Source organism: Symsagittifera roscoffensis, unplaced genomic scaffold (assembly GCF_963678635.1).
Source record: "Symsagittifera roscoffensis unplaced genomic scaffold, txSymRosc1.1 SCAFFOLD_201, whole genome shotgun sequence".
Classification (NCBI taxonomy): domain Eukaryota; kingdom Metazoa; phylum Xenacoelomorpha; order Acoela; family Convolutidae; genus Symsagittifera; species Symsagittifera roscoffensis.
Genome location: NW_026971626.1, coordinates 1 through 15,596, shown reverse-complemented (window position 1 = coordinate 15,596; position 15,596 = coordinate 1). Strand labels below are relative to the sequence as shown.

Genomic DNA, 15,596 nt, shown 5'->3' with positions numbered 1-15,596 from the left:
TGGCTCTCAGCTGAAAGCTAAATTAAGCTTCAATTTTGGACTGCCAGTCGAGCTCGTGTTTTTAGGCCCCCTTAGTTTGCTCTGAGTAGCTTAGCTATGCCTGCTAGGCAGGATAAAAAGATAGAACTTTAAATTTGGTGGCCTTTAAAAAGGCCGGTTTGGTGTTGAAGCTTGAAAGCTAGCAACTGGTTGAGGTAGAAGCTCTTTACTTCTTGTCAGACTTGGGCTGAGACGAAGACTGCTTCTTGGGTAGGAGCACAGCCTGGATGTTTGGCAGCACACCGCCCTGAGCAATGGTCACTCCGTGGAGCAGCTTGTTCAACTCTTCGTCGTTCCTGATGGCCAACTGCAAGTGTCTGGGGATGATCCTGGACTTCTTGTTGTCTTTAGCAGCGTTGCCAGCCAGCTCAAGGATCTCAGCAGTCAAGTACTCGAGCACAGCAGCAAGGTAGACTGGGGCTCCAGCACCAACTCGCTCAGCGTAGTTGCCCTTGCGGATGAATCGGTGGATTCTTCCAACAGGGAACTGCAGTCCAGCTCGGCTTGATCGGGTCTTGGCCTTGGCTCCAACTTTGCCGCTCTTCGATTTTCCTCCTTTGCCTGACATCGTGTTGTAGTTGTAGCTGTTGTGGTAGAAGCTGTAGATTGACGATTGACTTTACCCGCAATTTGGCTCCCTGTCTTAGGGTAGTAAGTTCAAATCGACCACCAAGATGGGAGAGCCAATCAGAATCGAGCTAGCATTTTAAGTTAATTTAGAGACGCTGAAAGCTCTACACTAACTAGCTGAGCTTATTAGAGCTCTAGCAGAGCTTGTTAGAGCTCTAGCAGAGCTTGACTTACGAACTGAGATAGTTGGTGGCCTTTAAAAAGGCCGGTTTGGTGCTGCAGCTAGGAGAGCAGCTGGCTAAGAAGCTTCTTAACCTCCGAATCCGTACAAGGTCTTGCCTTGTCTCTTGAGGGCGTAGACGATGTCCATGGCTACAACGGTCTTCCTCTTGGCGTGCTCGGTGTAGGTTACAGCATCCCTGATCACGCTCTCCAAGTAGTTCTTGAGCACTCCTCGGGTCTCTTCGTAGATCAGTCCACTGATACGCTTGACACCTCCTCGTCGAGCAAGACGTCTGATGGCTGGCTTGGTGATGCCTTGGATGTTATCTCTTAAGATCTTTCGGTGCCTCTTTGCTCCTCCTTTGCCAAGTCCTTTTCCTCCCTTTCCTCGTCCAGACATGGTTGTTGCAGTTGTAGTTGTTGTAGAAATTGAAGTAGAAGTTGGGTTTGAGATTGGCAAAAATCGCTAGGTACCTATCAATTTCCGACCGACTTCTCTGCTCTCTGATTGGCCCTCATACCAACAGCCAATGAGAGAGCAGATAATAAAAAGTAAAAAAAGTTAGGCACGTAAAGGAGCAATTGAAAAAAATTTTTTTGAGCTCCCACAAGAACTTCTACCTCAAACTGGTCAGTCCACAGAGCTTATCAGAGCTATGTGATTTAAATCAAGCTCGTAGGAGCTCACTTGAGGTCTGTGGGATAGCTTGCCGAGCTCTGAGAGCTCGAACTTGAAAATAGTTAGGCTACGTACGGGAGCAATTGAAAAAATTTTGAGCTCACACAAGGTGTACTAGCTTAAACTGGTCAGTCCACAGAGCTTATTCGAGCTCTGTGATTTAAATCAAGCTCATACAAGCTTGCCTGAGCTCTATGAGGTAGCTTGCCGAGCTCTGAGAGCTCGAAGCTCAAAAAAGTTAGGCTACGTACGGGAGCAATTGAACAGCTAGCTCGAGCTCATTTTCCAGCTGCGTCACCCCAATGAGGGGGAAGCAGAGCTCAACCTATACCAGCTTGAGCTTGCTCTGGTCGAAGTTAGCTTGAGCTAAGCTCACTGTGAAGAAATATAGAACTGATAGTTGGGTGGCCTTTAAAAAGGCCGGTTTGGTTGGTGTGGAGTACACCTTGAGCTTAAGCTCGCTCTCCTCGGATTCGTCGAGCCAACTGGATGTCCTTGGGCATGATGGTGACTCTCTTGGCGTGGATCGCGCACAAGTTGGTGTCCTCGAACAGGCTGACCAAGTAGCTCTCGCTGGCTTCCTGGAGAGCCATGATGGCAGTGCTCTGGAACCGCAAGTCAGTCTTGAAGTCCTGAGCGATTTCTCTGACCAGTCGCTGGAAGGGCAGCTTTCGGATCAACAGCTCAGTGGACTTCTGGTATCTCCTGATCTCCCTCAGGGCAACGGTTCCTGGTCTGTATCGGTGAGGCTTCTTCACACCGCCGGTGGAAGGTGCGCTCTTTCTTGCAGCCTTGGTAGCCAGTTGCTTCCTGGGTGCCTTTCCTCCGGTACTCTTTCGTGCAGTCTGCTTCGTTCGGGCCATTCTTCGTCAGTTGAGTGTAGCTGAGTTGTAGATGTAGAAGTAGATTTTGGGTGTTGAATTTTGGTAAAATCCGTGAGGTAACCTAGAGATTCAGATCTCCAGAAGGCTTGAGAGCGTTCGACGTATAAAAAATAGTTAGGCACGTAAAAGAGCAATAGAAGAAGAGCTCTGGTGAGTCGTTACTTATATATATTAAGGAGCATTTTCAACTATATATAGTAAAGTATGTGAAGTGCAGACTATTTATACTTGGATTGGAGGTTACCCGCCAAAAGTGGCAAATGTGATTGGCCCGTGTCTGAGTGATAACGGAAACTCAAACTAAGCTCGAATCTGATTGGCTGAGAAGTGAAAACTGGAAAATTTGGTGTTTCTGCCTCTAGAATTGACCCAAAGCTAACTTCAGCCAGCTACAAGCTCACTTCAGCTTAAACTAGCTGAATTGGACTTGTTAGCTAGCTTTGGAAGCTCAAACTTAGCTATTTCGTGCTGTAAGTTAGAGAGCACAATGAAGCTCAAATCTGATTGGCTGAGACGTGAAAGCTTAAAATTTGGCAGTTTTTTAGCTCTAAAGTTGGTCTGGAGCTGATTTAAGCAAGTTACAAGCTCAGTTGAGCTTAGTAGCTCAAATTAGACGCTCAAAGCTAGCTGTTGAGAGCTCGAAATTGCATACAAGCGAGTTTGAGCTTGCTAGCTAGAGTACAAAGAGAACTATGCTTTTTGGTGGCCTTTAAAAAGGCCGGTTTGGTGTTGCTCAGAGCAACTAGTTGTAGAAGCTGGTCGTCTACTTGGAGCTGGTGTACTTGGTGACGGCCTTGGTTCCCTCACTGACAGCATGCTTGGCCAGCTCTCCGGGCAACAGCAGTCTGACTGCGGTTTGGATCTCCCGGCTAGAGATGGTTGATCGCTTGTTGTAGTGGGCCAGTTTTGAAGCTTCACCGGCGATTCTCTCGAAGATGTCGTTCACGAAGCTGTTCATGATCGACATAGCCTTGGATGAGATGCCAGTGTCAGGGTGGACCTGCTTCAGCACCTTGTAGATGTAGAGAGAGTAGGTCTCTCGCCTCTTCTTCTTCTTTTTCTTGTCTCCGGTGGGCTTCTTCTGGGCTTTGCCTGCCTTCTTGACTGCCTTTCCGCTGACTTTGGGTGCCATTGTAGAGATGTAGTTGTAGTGGTGTTGAGTTGTGGATCGATCAAAAAGCCAACCTAACTTGAAAAATTGTGTTCAAATCGAGCTCGAAGAATACTCAATTTTGATTGGCTCTCAGCTGAAAGCTAAATTAAGCTTCAATTTTGGACTGCCAGTCGAGCTCGTGGCTAGCTAGTGTTTTTAGGCCCCCTTAGTTTGCTCTGAGTAGCTTAGCTATGCCTGCTAGGCAGGATAAAAAGATAGAACTTTAAATTTGGTGGCCTTTAAAAAGGCCGGTTTGGTGTTGAAGCTTGAAAGCTAGCAACTGGTTGAGGTAGAAGCTCTTTACTTCTTGTCAGACTTGGGCTGAGACGAAGACTGCTTCTTGGGTAGGAGCACAGCCTGGATGTTTGGCAGCACACCGCCCTGAGCAATGGTCACTCCGTGGAGCAGCTTGTTCAACTCTTCGTCGTTCCTGATGGCCAACTGCAAGTGTCTGGGGATGATCCTGGACTTCTTGTTGTCTTTAGCAGCGTTGCCAGCCAGCTCAAGGATCTCAGCAGTCAAGTACTCGAGCACAGCAGCAAGGTAGACTGGGGCTCCAGCACCAACTCGCTCAGCGTAGTTGCCCTTGCGGATGAATCGGTGGATTCTTCCAACAGGGAACTGCAGTCCAGCTCGGCTTGATCGGGTCTTGGCCTTGGCTCCAACTTTGCCGCTCTTCGATTTTCCTCCTTTGCCTGACATCGTGTTGTAGTTGTAGCTGTTGTGGTAGAAGCTGTAGATTGACGATTGACTTTACCCGCAATTTGGCTCCCTGTCTTAGGGTAGTAAGTTCAAATCGACCACCAAGATGGGAGAGCCAATCAGAATCGAGCTAGCATTTTAAGTTAATTTAGAGACGCTGAAAGCTCTACACTAACTAGCTGAGCTTATTAGAGCTCTAGCAGAGCTTGTTAGAGCTCTAGCAGAGCTTGACTTGCGAACTGAGATAGTTGGTGGCCTTTAAAAAGGCCGGTTTGGTGCTGCAGCTAGGAGAGCAGCTGGCTAAGAAGCTTCTTAACCTCCGAATCCGTACAAGGTCTTGCCTTGTCTCTTGAGGGCGTAGACGATGTCCATGGCTACAACGGTCTTCCTCTTGGCGTGCTCGGTGTAGGTTACAGCATCCCTGATCACGCTCTCCAAGTAGTTCTTGAGCACTCCTCGGGTCTCTTCGTAGATCAGTCCACTGATACGCTTGACACCTCCTCGTCGAGCAAGACGTCTGATGGCTGGCTTGGTGATGCCTTGGATGTTATCTCTTAAGATCTTTCGGTGCCTCTTTGCTCCTCCTTTGCCAAGTCCTTTTCCTCCCTTTCCTCGTCCAGACATGGTTGTTGCAGTTGTAGTTGTTGTAGAAATTGAAGTAGAAGTTGGGTTTGAGATTGGCAAAAATCGCTAGGTACCTATCAATTTCCGACCGACTTCTCTGCTCTCTGATTGGCCCTCATACCAACAGCCAATGAGAGAGCAGATAATAAAAAGTAAAAAAAGTTAGGCACGTAAAGGAGCAATTGAAAAATTTTTTTTTGAGCTCCCACAAGAACTTCTACCTCAAACTGGTCAGTCCACAGAGCTTATCAGAGCTATGTGATTTAAATCAAGCTCGTAGGAGCTCGCTTGAGGTCTGTGGGATAGCTTGCCGAGCTCTGAGAGCTCGAACTTGAAAATAGTTAGGCTACGTACGGGAGCAATTGAAAAAATTTTGAGCTCACACAAGGTGTACTAGCTTAAACTGGTCAGTCCACAGAGCTTATTCGAGCTCTGTGATTTAAATCAAGCTCATACAAGCTTGCCTGAGCTCTATGAGGTAGCTTGCCGAGCTCTGAGAGCTCGAAGCTCAAAAAAGTTAGGCTACGTACGGGAGCAATTGAACAGCTAGCTCGAGCTCATTTTCCAGCTGCGTCACCCCAATGAGGGGGAAGCAGAGCTCAACCTATACCAGCTTGAGCTTGCTCTGGTCGAAGTTAGCTTGAGCTAAGCTCACTGTGAAGAAATATAGAACTGATAGTTGGGTGGCCTTTAAAAAGGCCGGTTTGGTTGGTGTGGAGTACACCTTGAGCTTAAGCTCGCTCTCCTCGGATTCGTCGAGCCAACTGGATGTCCTTGGGCATGATGGTGACTCTCTTGGCGTGGATCGCGCACAAGTTGGTGTCCTCGAACAGGCTGACCAAGTAGCTCTCGCTGGCTTCCTGGAGAGCCATGATGGCAGTGCTCTGGAACCGCAAGTCAGTCTTGAAGTCCTGAGCGATTTCTCTGACCAGTCGCTGGAAGGGCAGCTTTCGGATCAACAGCTCAGTGGACTTCTGGTATCTCCTGATCTCCCTCAGGGCAACGGTTCCTGGTCTGTATCGGTGAGGCTTCTTCACACCACCGGTGGAAGGTGCGCTCTTTCTTGCAGCCTTGGTAGCCAGTTGCTTCCTGGGTGCCTTTCCTCCGGTACTCTTTCGTGCAGTCTGCTTCGTTCGGGCCATTCTTCGTCAGTTGAGTGTAGCTGAGTTGTAGATGTAGAAGTAGATTTTGGGTGTTGAATTTTGGTAAAATCCGTGAGGTAACCTAGAGATTCAGATCTCCAGAAGGCTTGAGAGCGTTCGACGTATAAAAAATAGTTAGGCACGTAAAAGAGCAATAGAAGAAGAGCTCTGGTGAGTCGTTACTTATATATATTAAGGAGCATTTTCAACTATATATAGTAAAGTATGTGAAGTGCAGACTATTTATACTTGGATTGGAGGTTACCCGCCAAAAGTGGCAAATGTGATTGGCCCGTGTCTGAGTGATAACGGAAACTCAAACTAAGCTCGAATCTGATTGGCTGAGAAGTGAAAACTGGAAAATTTGGTGTTTCTGCCTCTAGAATTGACCCAAAGCTAACTTCAGCCAGCTACAAGCTCACTTCAGCTTAAACTAGCTGAATTGGACTTGTTAGCTAGCTTTGGAAGCTCAAACTTAGCTATTTCGTGCTGTAAGTTAGAGAGCACAATGAAGCTCAAATCTGATTGGCTGAGACGTGAAAGCTTAAAATTTGGCAGTTTTTTAGCTCTAAAGTTGGTCTGGAGCTGATTTAAGCAAGTTACAAGCTCAGTTGAGCTTAGTAGCTCAAATTAGACGCTCAAAGCTAGCTGTTGAGAGCTCGAAATTGCATACAAGCGAGTTTGAGCTTGCTAGCTAGAGTACAAAGAGAACTATGCTTTTTGGTGGCCTTTAAAAAGGCCGGTTTGGTGTTGCTCAGAGCAACTAGTTGTAGAAGCTGGTCGTCTACTTGGAGCTGGTGTACTTGGTGACGGCCTTGGTTCCCTCACTGACAGCATGCTTGGCCAGCTCTCCGGGCAACAGCAGTCTGACTGCGGTTTGGATCTCCCGGCTAGAGATGGTTGATCGCTTGTTGTAGTGGGCCAGTTTTGAAGCTTCACCGGCGATTCTCTCGAAGATGTCGTTCACGAAGCTGTTCATGATCGACATAGCCTTGGATGAGATGCCAGTGTCAGGGTGGACCTGCTTCAGCACCTTGTAGATGTAGAGAGAGTAGGTCTCTCGCCTCTTCTTCTTCTTTTTCTTGTCTCCGGTGGGCTTCTTCTGGGCTTTGCCTGCCTTCTTGACTGCCTTTCCGCTGACTTTGGGTGCCATTGTAGAGATGTAGTTGTAGTGGTGTTGAGTTGTGGATCGATCAAAAAGCCAACCTAACTTGAAAAATTGTGTTCAAATCGAGCTCGAAGAATACTCAATTTTGATTGGCTCTCAGCTGAAAGCTAAATTAAGCTTCAATTTTGGACTGCCAGTCGAGCTCGTGGCTAGCTAGTGTTTTTAGGCCCCCTTAGTTTGCTCTGAGTAGCTTAGCTATGCCTGCTAGGCAGGATAAAAAGATAGAACTTTAAATTTGGTGGCCTTTAAAAAGGCCGGTTTGGTGTTGAAGCTTGAAAGCTAGCAACTGGTTGAGGTAGAAGCTCTTTACTTCTTGTCAGACTTGGGCTGAGACGAAGACTGCTTCTTGGGTAGGAGCACAGCCTGGATGTTTGGCAGCACACCGCCCTGAGCAATGGTCACTCCGTGGAGCAGCTTGTTCAACTCTTCGTCGTTCCTGATGGCCAACTGCAAGTGTCTGGGGATGATCCTGGACTTCTTGTTGTCTTTAGCAGCGTTGCCAGCCAGCTCAAGGATCTCAGCAGTCAAGTACTCGAGCACAGCAGCAAGGTAGACTGGGGCTCCAGCACCAACTCGCTCAGCGTAGTTGCCCTTGCGGATGAATCGGTGGATTCTTCCAACAGGGAACTGCAGTCCAGCTCGGCTTGATCGGGTCTTGGCCTTGGCTCCAACTTTGCCGCTCTTCGATTTTCCTCCTTTGCCTGACATCGTGTTGTAGTTGTAGCTGTTGTGGTAGAAGCTGTAGATTGACGATTGACTTTACCCGCAATTTGGCTCCCTGTCTTAGGGTAGTAAGTTCAAATCGACCACCAAGATGGGAGAGCCAATCAGAATCGAGCTAGCATTTTAAGTTAATTTAGAGACGCTGAAAGCTCTACACTAACTAGCTGAGCTTATTAGAGCTCTAGCAGAGCTTGTTAGAGCTCTAGCAGAGCTTGACTTACGAACTGAGATAGTTGGTGGCCTTTAAAAAGGCCGGTTTGGTGCTGCAGCTAGGAGAGCAGCTGGCTAAGAAGCTTCTTAACCTCCGAATCCGTACAAGGTCTTGCCTTGTCTCTTGAGGGCGTAGACGATGTCCATGGCTACAACGGTCTTCCTCTTGGCGTGCTCGGTGTAGGTTACAGCATCCCTGATCACGCTCTCCAAGTAGTTCTTGAGCACTCCTCGGGTCTCTTCGTAGATCAGTCCACTGATACGCTTGACACCTCCTCGTCGAGCAAGACGTCTGATGGCTGGCTTGGTGATGCCTTGGATGTTATCTCTTAAGATCTTTCGGTGCCTCTTTGCTCCTCCTTTGCCAAGTCCTTTTCCTCCCTTTCCTCGTCCAGACATGGTTGTTGCAGTTGTAGTTGTTGTAGAAATTGAAGTAGAAGTTGGGTTTGAGATTGGCAAAAATCGCTAGGTACCTATCAATTTCCGACCGACTTCTCTGCTCTCTGATTGGCCCTCATACCAACAGCCAATGAGAGAGCAGATAATAAAAAGTAAAAAAAGTTAGGCACGTAAAGGAGCAATTGAAAAAATTTTTTTTGAGCTCCCACAAGAACTTCTACCTCAAACTGGTCAGTCCACAGAGCTTATCAGAGCTATGTGATTTAAATCAAGCTCGTAGGAGCTCGCTTGAGGTCTGTGGGATAGCTTGCCGAGCTCTGAGAGCTCGAACTTGAAAATAGTTAGGCTACGTACGGGAGCAATTGAAAAAATTTTGAGCTCACACAAGGTGTACTAGCTTAAACTGGTCAGTCCACAGAGCTTATTCGAGCTCTGTGATTTAAATCAAGCTCATACAAGCTTGCCTGAGCTCTATGAGGTAGCTTGCCGAGCTCTGAGAGCTCGAAGCTCAAAAAAGTTAGGCTACGTACGGGAGCAATTGAACAGCTAGCTCGAGCTCATTTTCCAGCTGCGTCACCCCAATGAGGGGGAAGCAGAGCTCAACCTATACCAGCTTGAGCTTGCTCTGGTCGAAGTTAGCTTGAGCTAAGCTCACTGTGAAGAAATATAGAACTGATAGTTGGGTGGCCTTTAAAAAGGCCGGTTTGGTTGGTGTGGAGTACACCTTGAGCTTAAGCTCGCTCTCCTCGGATTCGTCGAGCCAACTGGATGTCCTTGGGCATGATGGTGACTCTCTTGGCGTGGATCGCGCACAAGTTGGTGTCCTCGAACAGGCTGACCAAGTAGCTCTCGCTGGCTTCCTGGAGAGCCATGATGGCAGTGCTCTGGAACCGCAAGTCAGTCTTGAAGTCCTGAGCGATTTCTCTGACCAGTCGCTGGAAGGGCAGCTTTCGGATCAACAGCTCAGTGGACTTCTGGTATCTCCTGATCTCCCTCAGGGCAACGGTTCCTGGTCTGTATCGGTGAGGCTTCTTCACACCGCCGGTGGAAGGTGCGCTCTTTCTTGCAGCCTTGGTAGCCAGTTGCTTCCTGGGTGCCTTTCCTCCGGTACTCTTTCGTGCAGTCTGCTTCGTTCGGGCCATTCTTCGTCAGTTGAGTGTAGCTGAGTTGTAGATGTAGAAGTAGATTTTGGGTGTTGAATTTTGGTAAAATCCGTGAGGTAACCTAGAGATTCAGATCTCCAGAAGGCTTGAGAGCGTTCGACGTATAAAAAATAGTTAGGCACGTAAAAGAGCAATAGAAGAAGAGCTCTGGTGAGTCGTTACTTATATATATTAAGGAGCATTTTCAACTATATATAGTAAAGTATGTGAAGTGCAGACTATTTATACTTGGATTGGAGGTTACCCGCCAAAAGTGGCAAATGTGATTGGCCCGTGTCTGAGTGATAACGGAAACTCAAACTAAGCTCGAATCTGATTGGCTGAGAAGTGAAAACTGGAAAATTTGGTGTTTCTGCCTCTAGAATTGACCCAAAGCTAACTTCAGCCAGCTACAAGCTCACTTCAGCTTAAACTAGCTGAATTGGACTTGTTAGCTAGCTTTGGAAGCTCAAACTTAGCTATTTCGTGCTGTAAGTTAGAGAGCACAATGAAGCTCAAATCTGATTGGCTGAGACGTGAAAGCTTAAAATTTGGCAGTTTTTTAGCTCTAAAGTTGGTCTGGAGCTGATTTAAGCAAGTTACAAGCTCAGTTGAGCTTAGTAGCTCAAATTAGACGCTCAAAGCTAGCTGTTGAGAGCTCGAAATTGCATACAAGCGAGTTTGAGCTTGCTAGCTAGAGTACAAAGAGAACTATGCTTTTTGGTGGCCTTTAAAAAGGCCGGTTTGGTGTTGCTCAGAGCAACTAGTTGTAGAAGCTGGTCGTCTACTTGGAGCTGGTGTACTTGGTGACGGCCTTGGTTCCCTCACTGACAGCATGCTTGGCCAGCTCTCCGGGCAACAGCAGTCTGACTGCGGTTTGGATCTCCCGGCTAGAGATGGTTGATCGCTTGTTGTAGTGGGCCAGTTTTGAAGCTTCACCGGCGATTCTCTCGAAGATGTCGTTCACGAAGCTGTTCATGATCGACATAGCCTTGGATGAGATGCCAGTGTCAGGGTGGACCTGCTTCAGCACCTTGTAGATGTAGAGAGAGTAGGTCTCTCGCCTCTTCTTCTTCTTTTTCTTGTCTCCGGTGGGCTTCTTCTGGGCTTTGCCTGCCTTCTTGACTGCCTTTCCGCTGACTTTGGGTGCCATTGTAGAGATGTAGTTGTAGTGGTGTTGAGTTGTGGATCGATCAAAAAGCCAACCTAACTTGAAAAATTGTGTTCAAATCGAGCTCGAAGAATACTCAATTTTGATTGGCTCTCAGCTGAAAGCTAAATTAAGCTTCAATTTTGGACTGCCAGTCGAGCTCGTGGCTAGCTAGTGTTTTTAGGCCCCCTTAGTTTGCTCTGAGTAGCTTAGCTATGCCTGCTAGGCAGGATAAAAAGATAGAACTTTAAATTTGGTGGCCTTTAAAAAGGCCGGTTTGGTGTTGAAGCTTGAAAGCTAGCAACTGGTTGAGGTAGAAGCTCTTTACTTCTTGTCAGACTTGGGCTGAGACGAAGACTGCTTCTTGGGTAGGAGCACAGCCTGGATGTTTGGCAGCACACCGCCCTGAGCAATGGTCACTCCGTGGAGCAGCTTGTTCAACTCTTCGTCGTTCCTGATGGCCAACTGCAAGTGTCTGGGGATGATCCTGGACTTCTTGTTGTCTTTAGCAGCGTTGCCAGCCAGCTCAAGGATCTCAGCAGTCAAGTACTCGAGCACAGCAGCAAGGTAGACTGGGGCTCCAGCACCAACTCGCTCAGCGTAGTTGCCCTTGCGGATGAATCGGTGGATTCTTCCAACAGGGAACTGCAGTCCAGCTCGGCTTGATCGGGTCTTGGCCTTGGCTCCAACTTTGCCGCTCTTCGATTTTCCTCCTTTGCCTGACATCGTGTTGTAGTTGTAGCTGTTGTGGTAGAAGCTGTAGATTGACGATTGACTTTACCCGCAATTTGGCTCCCTGTCTTAGGGTAGTAAGTTCAAATCGACCACCAAGATGGGAGAGCCAATCAGAATCGAGCTAGCATTTTAAGTTAATTTAGAGACGCTGAAAGCTCTACACTAACTAGCTGAGCTTATTAGAGCTCTAGCAGAGCTTGTTAGAGCTCTAGCAGAGCTTGACTTACGAACTGAGATAGTTGGTGGCCTTTAAAAAGGCCGGTTTGGTGCTGCAGCTAGGAGAGCAGCTGGCTAAGAAGCTTCTTAACCTCCGAATCCGTACAAGGTCTTGCCTTGTCTCTTGAGGGCGTAGACGATGTCCATGGCTACAACGGTCTTCCTCTTGGCGTGCTCGGTGTAGGTTACAGCATCCCTGATCACGCTCTCCAAGTAGTTCTTGAGCACTCCTCGGGTCTCTTCGTAGATCAGTCCACTGATACGCTTGACACCTCCTCGTCGAGCAAGACGTCTGATGGCTGGCTTGGTGATGCCTTGGATGTTATCTCTTAAGATCTTTCGGTGCCTCTTTGCTCCTCCTTTGCCAAGTCCTTTTCCTCCCTTTCCTCGTCCAGACATGGTTGTTGCAGTTGTAGTTGTTGTAGAAATTGAAGTAGAAGTTGGGTTTGAGATTGGCAAAAATCGCTAGGTACCTATCAATTTCCGACCGACTTCTCTGCTCTCTGATTGGCCCTCATACCAACAGCCAATGAGAGAGCAGATAATAAAAAGTAAAAAAAGTTAGGCACGTAAAGGAGCAATTGAAAAATTTTTTTTTGAGCTCCCACAAGAACTTCTACCTCAAACTGGTCAGTCCACAGAGCTTATCAGAGCTATGTGATTTAAATCAAGCTCGTAGGAGCTCGCTTGAGGTCTGTGGGATAGCTTGCCGAGCTCTGAGAGCTCGAACTTGAAAATAGTTAGGCTACGTACGGGAGCAATTGAAAAAATTTTGAGCTCACACAAGGTGTACTAGCTTAAACTGGTCAGTCCACAGAGCTTATTCGAGCTCTGTGATTTAAATCAAGCTCATACAAGCTTGCCTGAGCTCTATGAGGTAGCTTGCCGAGCTCTGAGAGCTCGAAGCTCAAAAAAGTTAGGCTACGTACGGGAGCAATTGAACAGCTAGCTCGAGCTCATTTTCCAGCTGCGTCACCCCAATGAGGGGGAAGCAGAGCTCAACCTATACCAGCTTGAGCTTGCTCTGGTCGAAGTTAGCTTGAGCTAAGCTCACTGTGAAGAAATATAGAACTGATAGTTGGGTGGCCTTTAAAAAGGCCGGTTTGGTTGGTGTGGAGTACACCTTGAGCTTAAGCTCGCTCTCCTCGGATTCGTCGAGCCAACTGGATGTCCTTGGGCATGATGGTGACTCTCTTGGCGTGGATCGCGCACAAGTTGGTGTCCTCGAACAGGCTGACCAAGTAGCTCTCGCTGGCTTCCTGGAGAGCCATGATGGCAGTGCTCTGGAACCGCAAGTCAGTCTTGAAGTCCTGAGCGATTTCTCTGACCAGTCGCTGGAAGGGCAGCTTTCGGATCAACAGCTCAGTGGACTTCTGGTATCTCCTGATCTCCCTCAGGGCAACGGTTCCTGGTCTGTATCGGTGAGGCTTCTTCACACCGCCGGTGGAAGGTGCGCTCTTTCTTGCAGCCTTGGTAGCCAGTTGCTTCCTGGGTGCCTTTCCTCCGGTACTCTTTCGTGCAGTCTGCTTCGTTCGGGCCATTCTTCGTCAGTTGAGTGTAGCTGAGTTGTAGATGTAGAAGTAGATTTTGGGTGTTGAATTTTGGTAAAATCCGTGAGGTAACCTAGAGATTCAGATCTCCAGAAGGCTTGAGAGCGTTCGACGTATAAAAAATAGTTAGGCACGTAAAAGAGCAATAGAAGAAGAGCTCTGGTGAGTCGTTACTTATATATATTAAGGAGCATTTTCAACTATATATAGTAAAGTATGTGAAGTGCAGACTATTTATACTTGGATTGGAGGTTACCCGCCAAAAGTGGCAAATGTGATTGGCCCGTGTCTGAGTGATAACGGAAACTCAAACTAAGCTCGAATCTGATTGGCTGAGAAGTGAAAACTGGAAAATTTGGTGTTTCTGCCTCTAGAATTGACCCAAAGCTAACTTCAGCCAGCTACAAGCTCACTTCAGCTTAAACTAGCTGAATTGGACTTGTTAGCTAGCTTTGGAAGCTCAAACTTAGCTATTTCGTGCTGTAAGTTAGAGAGCACAATGAAGCTCAAATCTGATTGGCTGAGACGTGAAAGCTTAAAATTTGGCAGTTTTTTAGCTCTAAAGTTGGTCTGGAGCTGATTTAAGCAAGTTACAAGCTCAGTTGAGCTTAGTAGCTCAAATTAGACGCTCAAAGCTAGCTGTTGAGAGCTCGAAATTGCATACAAGCGAGTTTGAGCTTGCTAGCTAGAGTACAAAGAGAACTATGCTTTTTGGTGGCCTTTAAAAAGGCCGGTTTGGTGTTGCTCAGAGCAACTAGTTGTAGAAGCTGGTCGTCTACTTGGAGCTGGTGTACTTGGTGACGGCCTTGGTTCCCTCACTGACAGCATGCTTGGCCAGCTCTCCGGGCAACAGCAGTCTGACTGCGGTTTGGATCTCCCGGCTAGAGATGGTTGATCGCTTGTTGTAGTGGGCCAGTTTTGAAGCTTCACCGGCGATTCTCTCGAAGATGTCGTTCACGAAGCTGTTCATGATCGACATAGCCTTGGATGAGATGCCAGTGTCAGGGTGGACCTGCTTCAGCACCTTGTAGATGTAGAGAGAGTAGGTCTCTCGCCTCTTCTTCTTCTTTTTCTTGTCTCCGGTGGGCTTCTTCTGGGCTTTGCCTGCCTTCTTGACTGCCTTTCCGCTGACTTTGGGTGCCATTGTAGAGATGTAGTTGTAGTGGTGTTGAGTTGTGGATCGATCAAAAAGCCAACCTAACTTGAAAAATTGTGTTCAAATCGAGCTCGAAGAATACTCAATTTTGATTGGCTCTCAGCTGAAAGCTAAATTAAGCTTCAATTTTGGACTGCCAGTCGAGCTCGTGGCTAGCTAGTGTTTTTAGGCCCCCTTAGTTTGCTCTGAGTAGCTTAGCTATGCCTGCTAGGCAGGATAAAAAGATAGAACTTTAAATTTGGTGGCCTTTAAAAAGGCCGGTTTGGTGTTGAAGCTTGAAAGCTAGCAACTGGTTGAGGTAGAAGCTCTTTACTTCTTGTCAGACTTGGGCTGAGACGAAGACTGCTTCTTGGGTAGGAGCACAGCCTGGATGTTTGGCAGCACACCGCCCTGAGCAATGGTCACTCCGTGGAGCAGCTTGTTCAACTCTTCGTCGTTCCTGATGGCCAACTGCAAGTGTCTGGGGATGATCCTGGACTTCTTGTTGTCTTTAGCAGCGTTGCCAGCCAGCTCAAGGATCTCAGCAGTCAAGTACTCGAGCACAGCAGCAAGGTAGACTGGGGCTCCAGCACCAACTCGCTCAGCGTAGTTGCCCTTGCGGATGAATCGGTGGATTCTTCCAACAGGGAACTGCAGTCCAGCTCGGCTTGATCGGGTCTTGGCCTTGGCTCCAACTTTGCCGCTCTTCGATTTTCCTCCTTTGCCTGACATCGTGTTGTAGTTGTAGCTGTTGTGGTAGAAGCTGTAGATTGACGATTGACTTTACCCGCAATTTGGCTCCCTGTCTTAGGGTAGTAAGTTCAAATCGACCACCAAGATGGGAGAGCCAATCAGAATCGAGCTAGCATTTTAAGTTAATTTAGAGACGCTGAAAGCTCTACACTAACTAGCTGAGCTTATTAGAGCTCTAGCAGAGCTTGTTAGAGCTCTAGCAGAGCTTGACTTACGAACTGAGATAGTTGGTGGCCTTTAAAAAGGCCGGTTTGGTGCTGCAGCTAGGAGAGCAGCTGGCTAAGAAGCTTCTTAACCTCCGAATCCGTACAAGGTCTTGCCTTGTCTCTTGAGGGCGTAGACGATGTCCATGGCTACAACGGTCTTCCTCTTGGCGTGCTCGGTGTAGGTTACAGCATCC

At 47.7% G+C, this 15,596-nt stretch overlaps 13 protein-coding genes across 13 annotated transcripts; all 13 read right to left on the bottom strand.

The window, feature by feature from the left end:
- Positions 1 to 166: 166 nt before the first annotated feature.
- LOC134856570 (late histone H2A.2.2) lies at positions 167 to 636 on the bottom strand. Its single transcript, XM_063872847.1, has one exon. It carries the CDS (start codon positions 605 to 607, stop codon positions 206 to 208), a length of 402 nt encoding a protein of 133 aa, XP_063728917.1. The 5' UTR covers positions 608 to 636; the 3' UTR covers positions 167 to 205.
- Positions 637 to 919: 283 nt separating this feature from the next.
- LOC134856605 (uncharacterized) lies at positions 920 to 4,875 on the bottom strand. The gene is made up of 4 exons (XM_063872881.1): positions 4,567 to 4,875; positions 2,623 to 2,752; positions 2,045 to 2,374; positions 920 to 1,247 (listed from the first exon to the last, which is right to left on the bottom strand). The coding sequence occupies exons 1-4, from the start codon at positions 4,871 to 4,873 to the stop codon at positions 920 to 922; spliced, it is 1,095 nt and encodes a 364-aa protein (XP_063728951.1). The 5' UTR covers positions 4,874 to 4,875.
- Positions 3,103 to 3,535, bottom strand: LOC134856573 (histone H2B.1/H2B.2). Its single transcript, XM_063872850.1, has one exon. The coding sequence runs from the start codon at positions 3,524 to 3,526 to the stop codon at positions 3,158 to 3,160; it is 369 nt and encodes a 122-aa protein (XP_063728920.1). The 5' UTR covers positions 3,527 to 3,535; the 3' UTR covers positions 3,103 to 3,157.
- Positions 3,809 to 4,278, bottom strand: LOC134856564 (late histone H2A.2.2). Its single transcript, XM_063872840.1, has one exon. The coding sequence runs from the start codon at positions 4,247 to 4,249 to the stop codon at positions 3,848 to 3,850; it is 402 nt and encodes a 133-aa protein (XP_063728910.1). The 5' UTR covers positions 4,250 to 4,278; the 3' UTR covers positions 3,809 to 3,847.
- Positions 4,876 to 5,592: 717 nt separating the features above from the next.
- LOC134856561 (histone H3) lies at positions 5,593 to 6,052 on the bottom strand. Its single transcript, XM_063872836.1, has one exon. It carries the CDS (start codon positions 6,013 to 6,015, stop codon positions 5,605 to 5,607), a length of 411 nt encoding a protein of 136 aa, XP_063728906.1. The 5' UTR covers positions 6,016 to 6,052; the 3' UTR covers positions 5,593 to 5,604.
- A 692-nt stretch (positions 6,053 to 6,744) lies between these two features.
- On the bottom strand, positions 6,745 to 7,177 carry LOC134856584 (histone H2B.1/H2B.2). The gene has a single exon (XM_063872861.1). It carries the CDS (start codon positions 7,166 to 7,168, stop codon positions 6,800 to 6,802), a length of 369 nt encoding a protein of 122 aa, XP_063728931.1. The 5' UTR covers positions 7,169 to 7,177; the 3' UTR covers positions 6,745 to 6,799.
- Positions 7,178 to 7,450: 273 nt separating this feature from the next.
- On the bottom strand, positions 7,451 to 7,920 carry LOC134856563 (late histone H2A.2.2). Its single transcript, XM_063872839.1, has one exon. It carries the CDS (start codon positions 7,889 to 7,891, stop codon positions 7,490 to 7,492), a length of 402 nt encoding a protein of 133 aa, XP_063728909.1. The 5' UTR covers positions 7,892 to 7,920; the 3' UTR covers positions 7,451 to 7,489.
- A 283-nt stretch (positions 7,921 to 8,203) lies between these two features.
- Positions 8,204 to 12,159, bottom strand: LOC134856583 (uncharacterized). Its single transcript, XM_063872860.1, has 4 exons — positions 11,851 to 12,159; positions 9,907 to 10,036; positions 9,329 to 9,658; positions 8,204 to 8,531 (listed from the first exon to the last, which is right to left on the bottom strand). Exons 1-4 carry the CDS (start codon positions 12,155 to 12,157, stop codon positions 8,204 to 8,206), a joined length of 1,095 nt encoding a protein of 364 aa, XP_063728930.1. The 5' UTR covers positions 12,158 to 12,159.
- On the bottom strand, positions 10,387 to 10,819 carry LOC134856572 (histone H2B.1/H2B.2). Its single transcript, XM_063872849.1, has one exon. It carries the CDS (start codon positions 10,808 to 10,810, stop codon positions 10,442 to 10,444), a length of 369 nt encoding a protein of 122 aa, XP_063728919.1. The 5' UTR covers positions 10,811 to 10,819; the 3' UTR covers positions 10,387 to 10,441.
- Positions 11,093 to 11,562, bottom strand: LOC134856562 (late histone H2A.2.2). The gene has a single exon (XM_063872837.1). The coding sequence runs from the start codon at positions 11,531 to 11,533 to the stop codon at positions 11,132 to 11,134; it is 402 nt and encodes a 133-aa protein (XP_063728907.1). The 5' UTR covers positions 11,534 to 11,562; the 3' UTR covers positions 11,093 to 11,131.
- Positions 12,160 to 12,876: 717 nt separating the features above from the next.
- Positions 12,877 to 13,337, bottom strand: LOC134856560 (histone H3). Its single transcript, XM_063872835.1, has one exon. It carries the CDS (start codon positions 13,297 to 13,299, stop codon positions 12,889 to 12,891), a length of 411 nt encoding a protein of 136 aa, XP_063728905.1. The 5' UTR covers positions 13,300 to 13,337; the 3' UTR covers positions 12,877 to 12,888.
- A 691-nt stretch (positions 13,338 to 14,028) lies between these two features.
- Positions 14,029 to 14,461, bottom strand: LOC134856580 (histone H2B.1/H2B.2). The gene has a single exon (XM_063872856.1). It carries the CDS (start codon positions 14,450 to 14,452, stop codon positions 14,084 to 14,086), a length of 369 nt encoding a protein of 122 aa, XP_063728926.1. The 5' UTR covers positions 14,453 to 14,461; the 3' UTR covers positions 14,029 to 14,083.
- Positions 14,462 to 14,734: 273 nt separating this feature from the next.
- Positions 14,735 to 15,204, bottom strand: LOC134856571 (late histone H2A.2.2). Its single transcript, XM_063872848.1, has one exon. The coding sequence runs from the start codon at positions 15,173 to 15,175 to the stop codon at positions 14,774 to 14,776; it is 402 nt and encodes a 133-aa protein (XP_063728918.1). The 5' UTR covers positions 15,176 to 15,204; the 3' UTR covers positions 14,735 to 14,773.
- Positions 15,205 to 15,596: the final 392 nt, after the last annotated feature.

Bases quoted from the DNA above. Each gene is read 5' to 3' on its own strand.
- LOC134856561 (XM_063872836.1), bottom strand. From the start codon at position 6,015: ATGGCCCGAACGAAGCAGACTGCACGAAAGAGTACCGGAGGAAAGGCA.
- LOC134856571 (XM_063872848.1), bottom strand. From the start codon at position 15,175: ATGTCAGGCAAAGGAGGAAAATCGAAGAGCGGCAAAGTTGGAGCCAAG.
- LOC134856572 (XM_063872849.1), bottom strand. From the start codon at position 10,810: ATGGCACCCAAAGTCAGCGGAAAGGCAGTCAAGAAGGCAGGCAAAGCC.
- LOC134856564 (XM_063872840.1), bottom strand. From the start codon at position 4,249: ATGTCAGGCAAAGGAGGAAAATCGAAGAGCGGCAAAGTTGGAGCCAAG.
- LOC134856584 (XM_063872861.1), bottom strand. From the start codon at position 7,168: ATGGCACCCAAAGTCAGCGGAAAGGCAGTCAAGAAGGCAGGCAAAGCC.
- LOC134856573 (XM_063872850.1), bottom strand. From the start codon at position 3,526: ATGGCACCCAAAGTCAGCGGAAAGGCAGTCAAGAAGGCAGGCAAAGCC.
- LOC134856562 (XM_063872837.1), bottom strand. From the start codon at position 11,533: ATGTCAGGCAAAGGAGGAAAATCGAAGAGCGGCAAAGTTGGAGCCAAG.
- LOC134856580 (XM_063872856.1), bottom strand. From the start codon at position 14,452: ATGGCACCCAAAGTCAGCGGAAAGGCAGTCAAGAAGGCAGGCAAAGCC.
- LOC134856563 (XM_063872839.1), bottom strand. From the start codon at position 7,891: ATGTCAGGCAAAGGAGGAAAATCGAAGAGCGGCAAAGTTGGAGCCAAG.
- LOC134856583 (XM_063872860.1), bottom strand. From the start codon at position 12,157: ATGTCTGGACGAGGAAAGGGAGGAAAAGGACTTGGCAAAGGAGGAGCA. The intron at 10,037-11,850 runs GTTAAGAAGCTT...GGTCAATTCTAG, and splicing joins GACCTTGTACGGATTCGGAG to AGGCAGAAACACCAAATTTT. The intron at 8,532-9,328 runs GTGCGCGATCCA...TTCTACAACAAC, and splicing joins CTGTTCGAGGACACCAACTT to TACAACTGCAACAACCATGT.
- LOC134856560 (XM_063872835.1), bottom strand. From the start codon at position 13,299: ATGGCCCGAACGAAGCAGACTGCACGAAAGAGTACCGGAGGAAAGGCA.
- LOC134856605 (XM_063872881.1), bottom strand. From the start codon at position 4,873: ATGTCTGGACGAGGAAAGGGAGGAAAAGGACTTGGCAAAGGAGGAGCA. The intron at 2,753-4,566 runs GTTAAGAAGCTT...GGTCAATTCTAG, and splicing joins GACCTTGTACGGATTCGGAG to AGGCAGAAACACCAAATTTT. The intron at 1,248-2,044 runs GTGCGCGATCCA...TTCTACAACAAC, and splicing joins CTGTTCGAGGACACCAACTT to TACAACTGCAACAACCATGT.
- LOC134856570 (XM_063872847.1), bottom strand. From the start codon at position 607: ATGTCAGGCAAAGGAGGAAAATCGAAGAGCGGCAAAGTTGGAGCCAAG.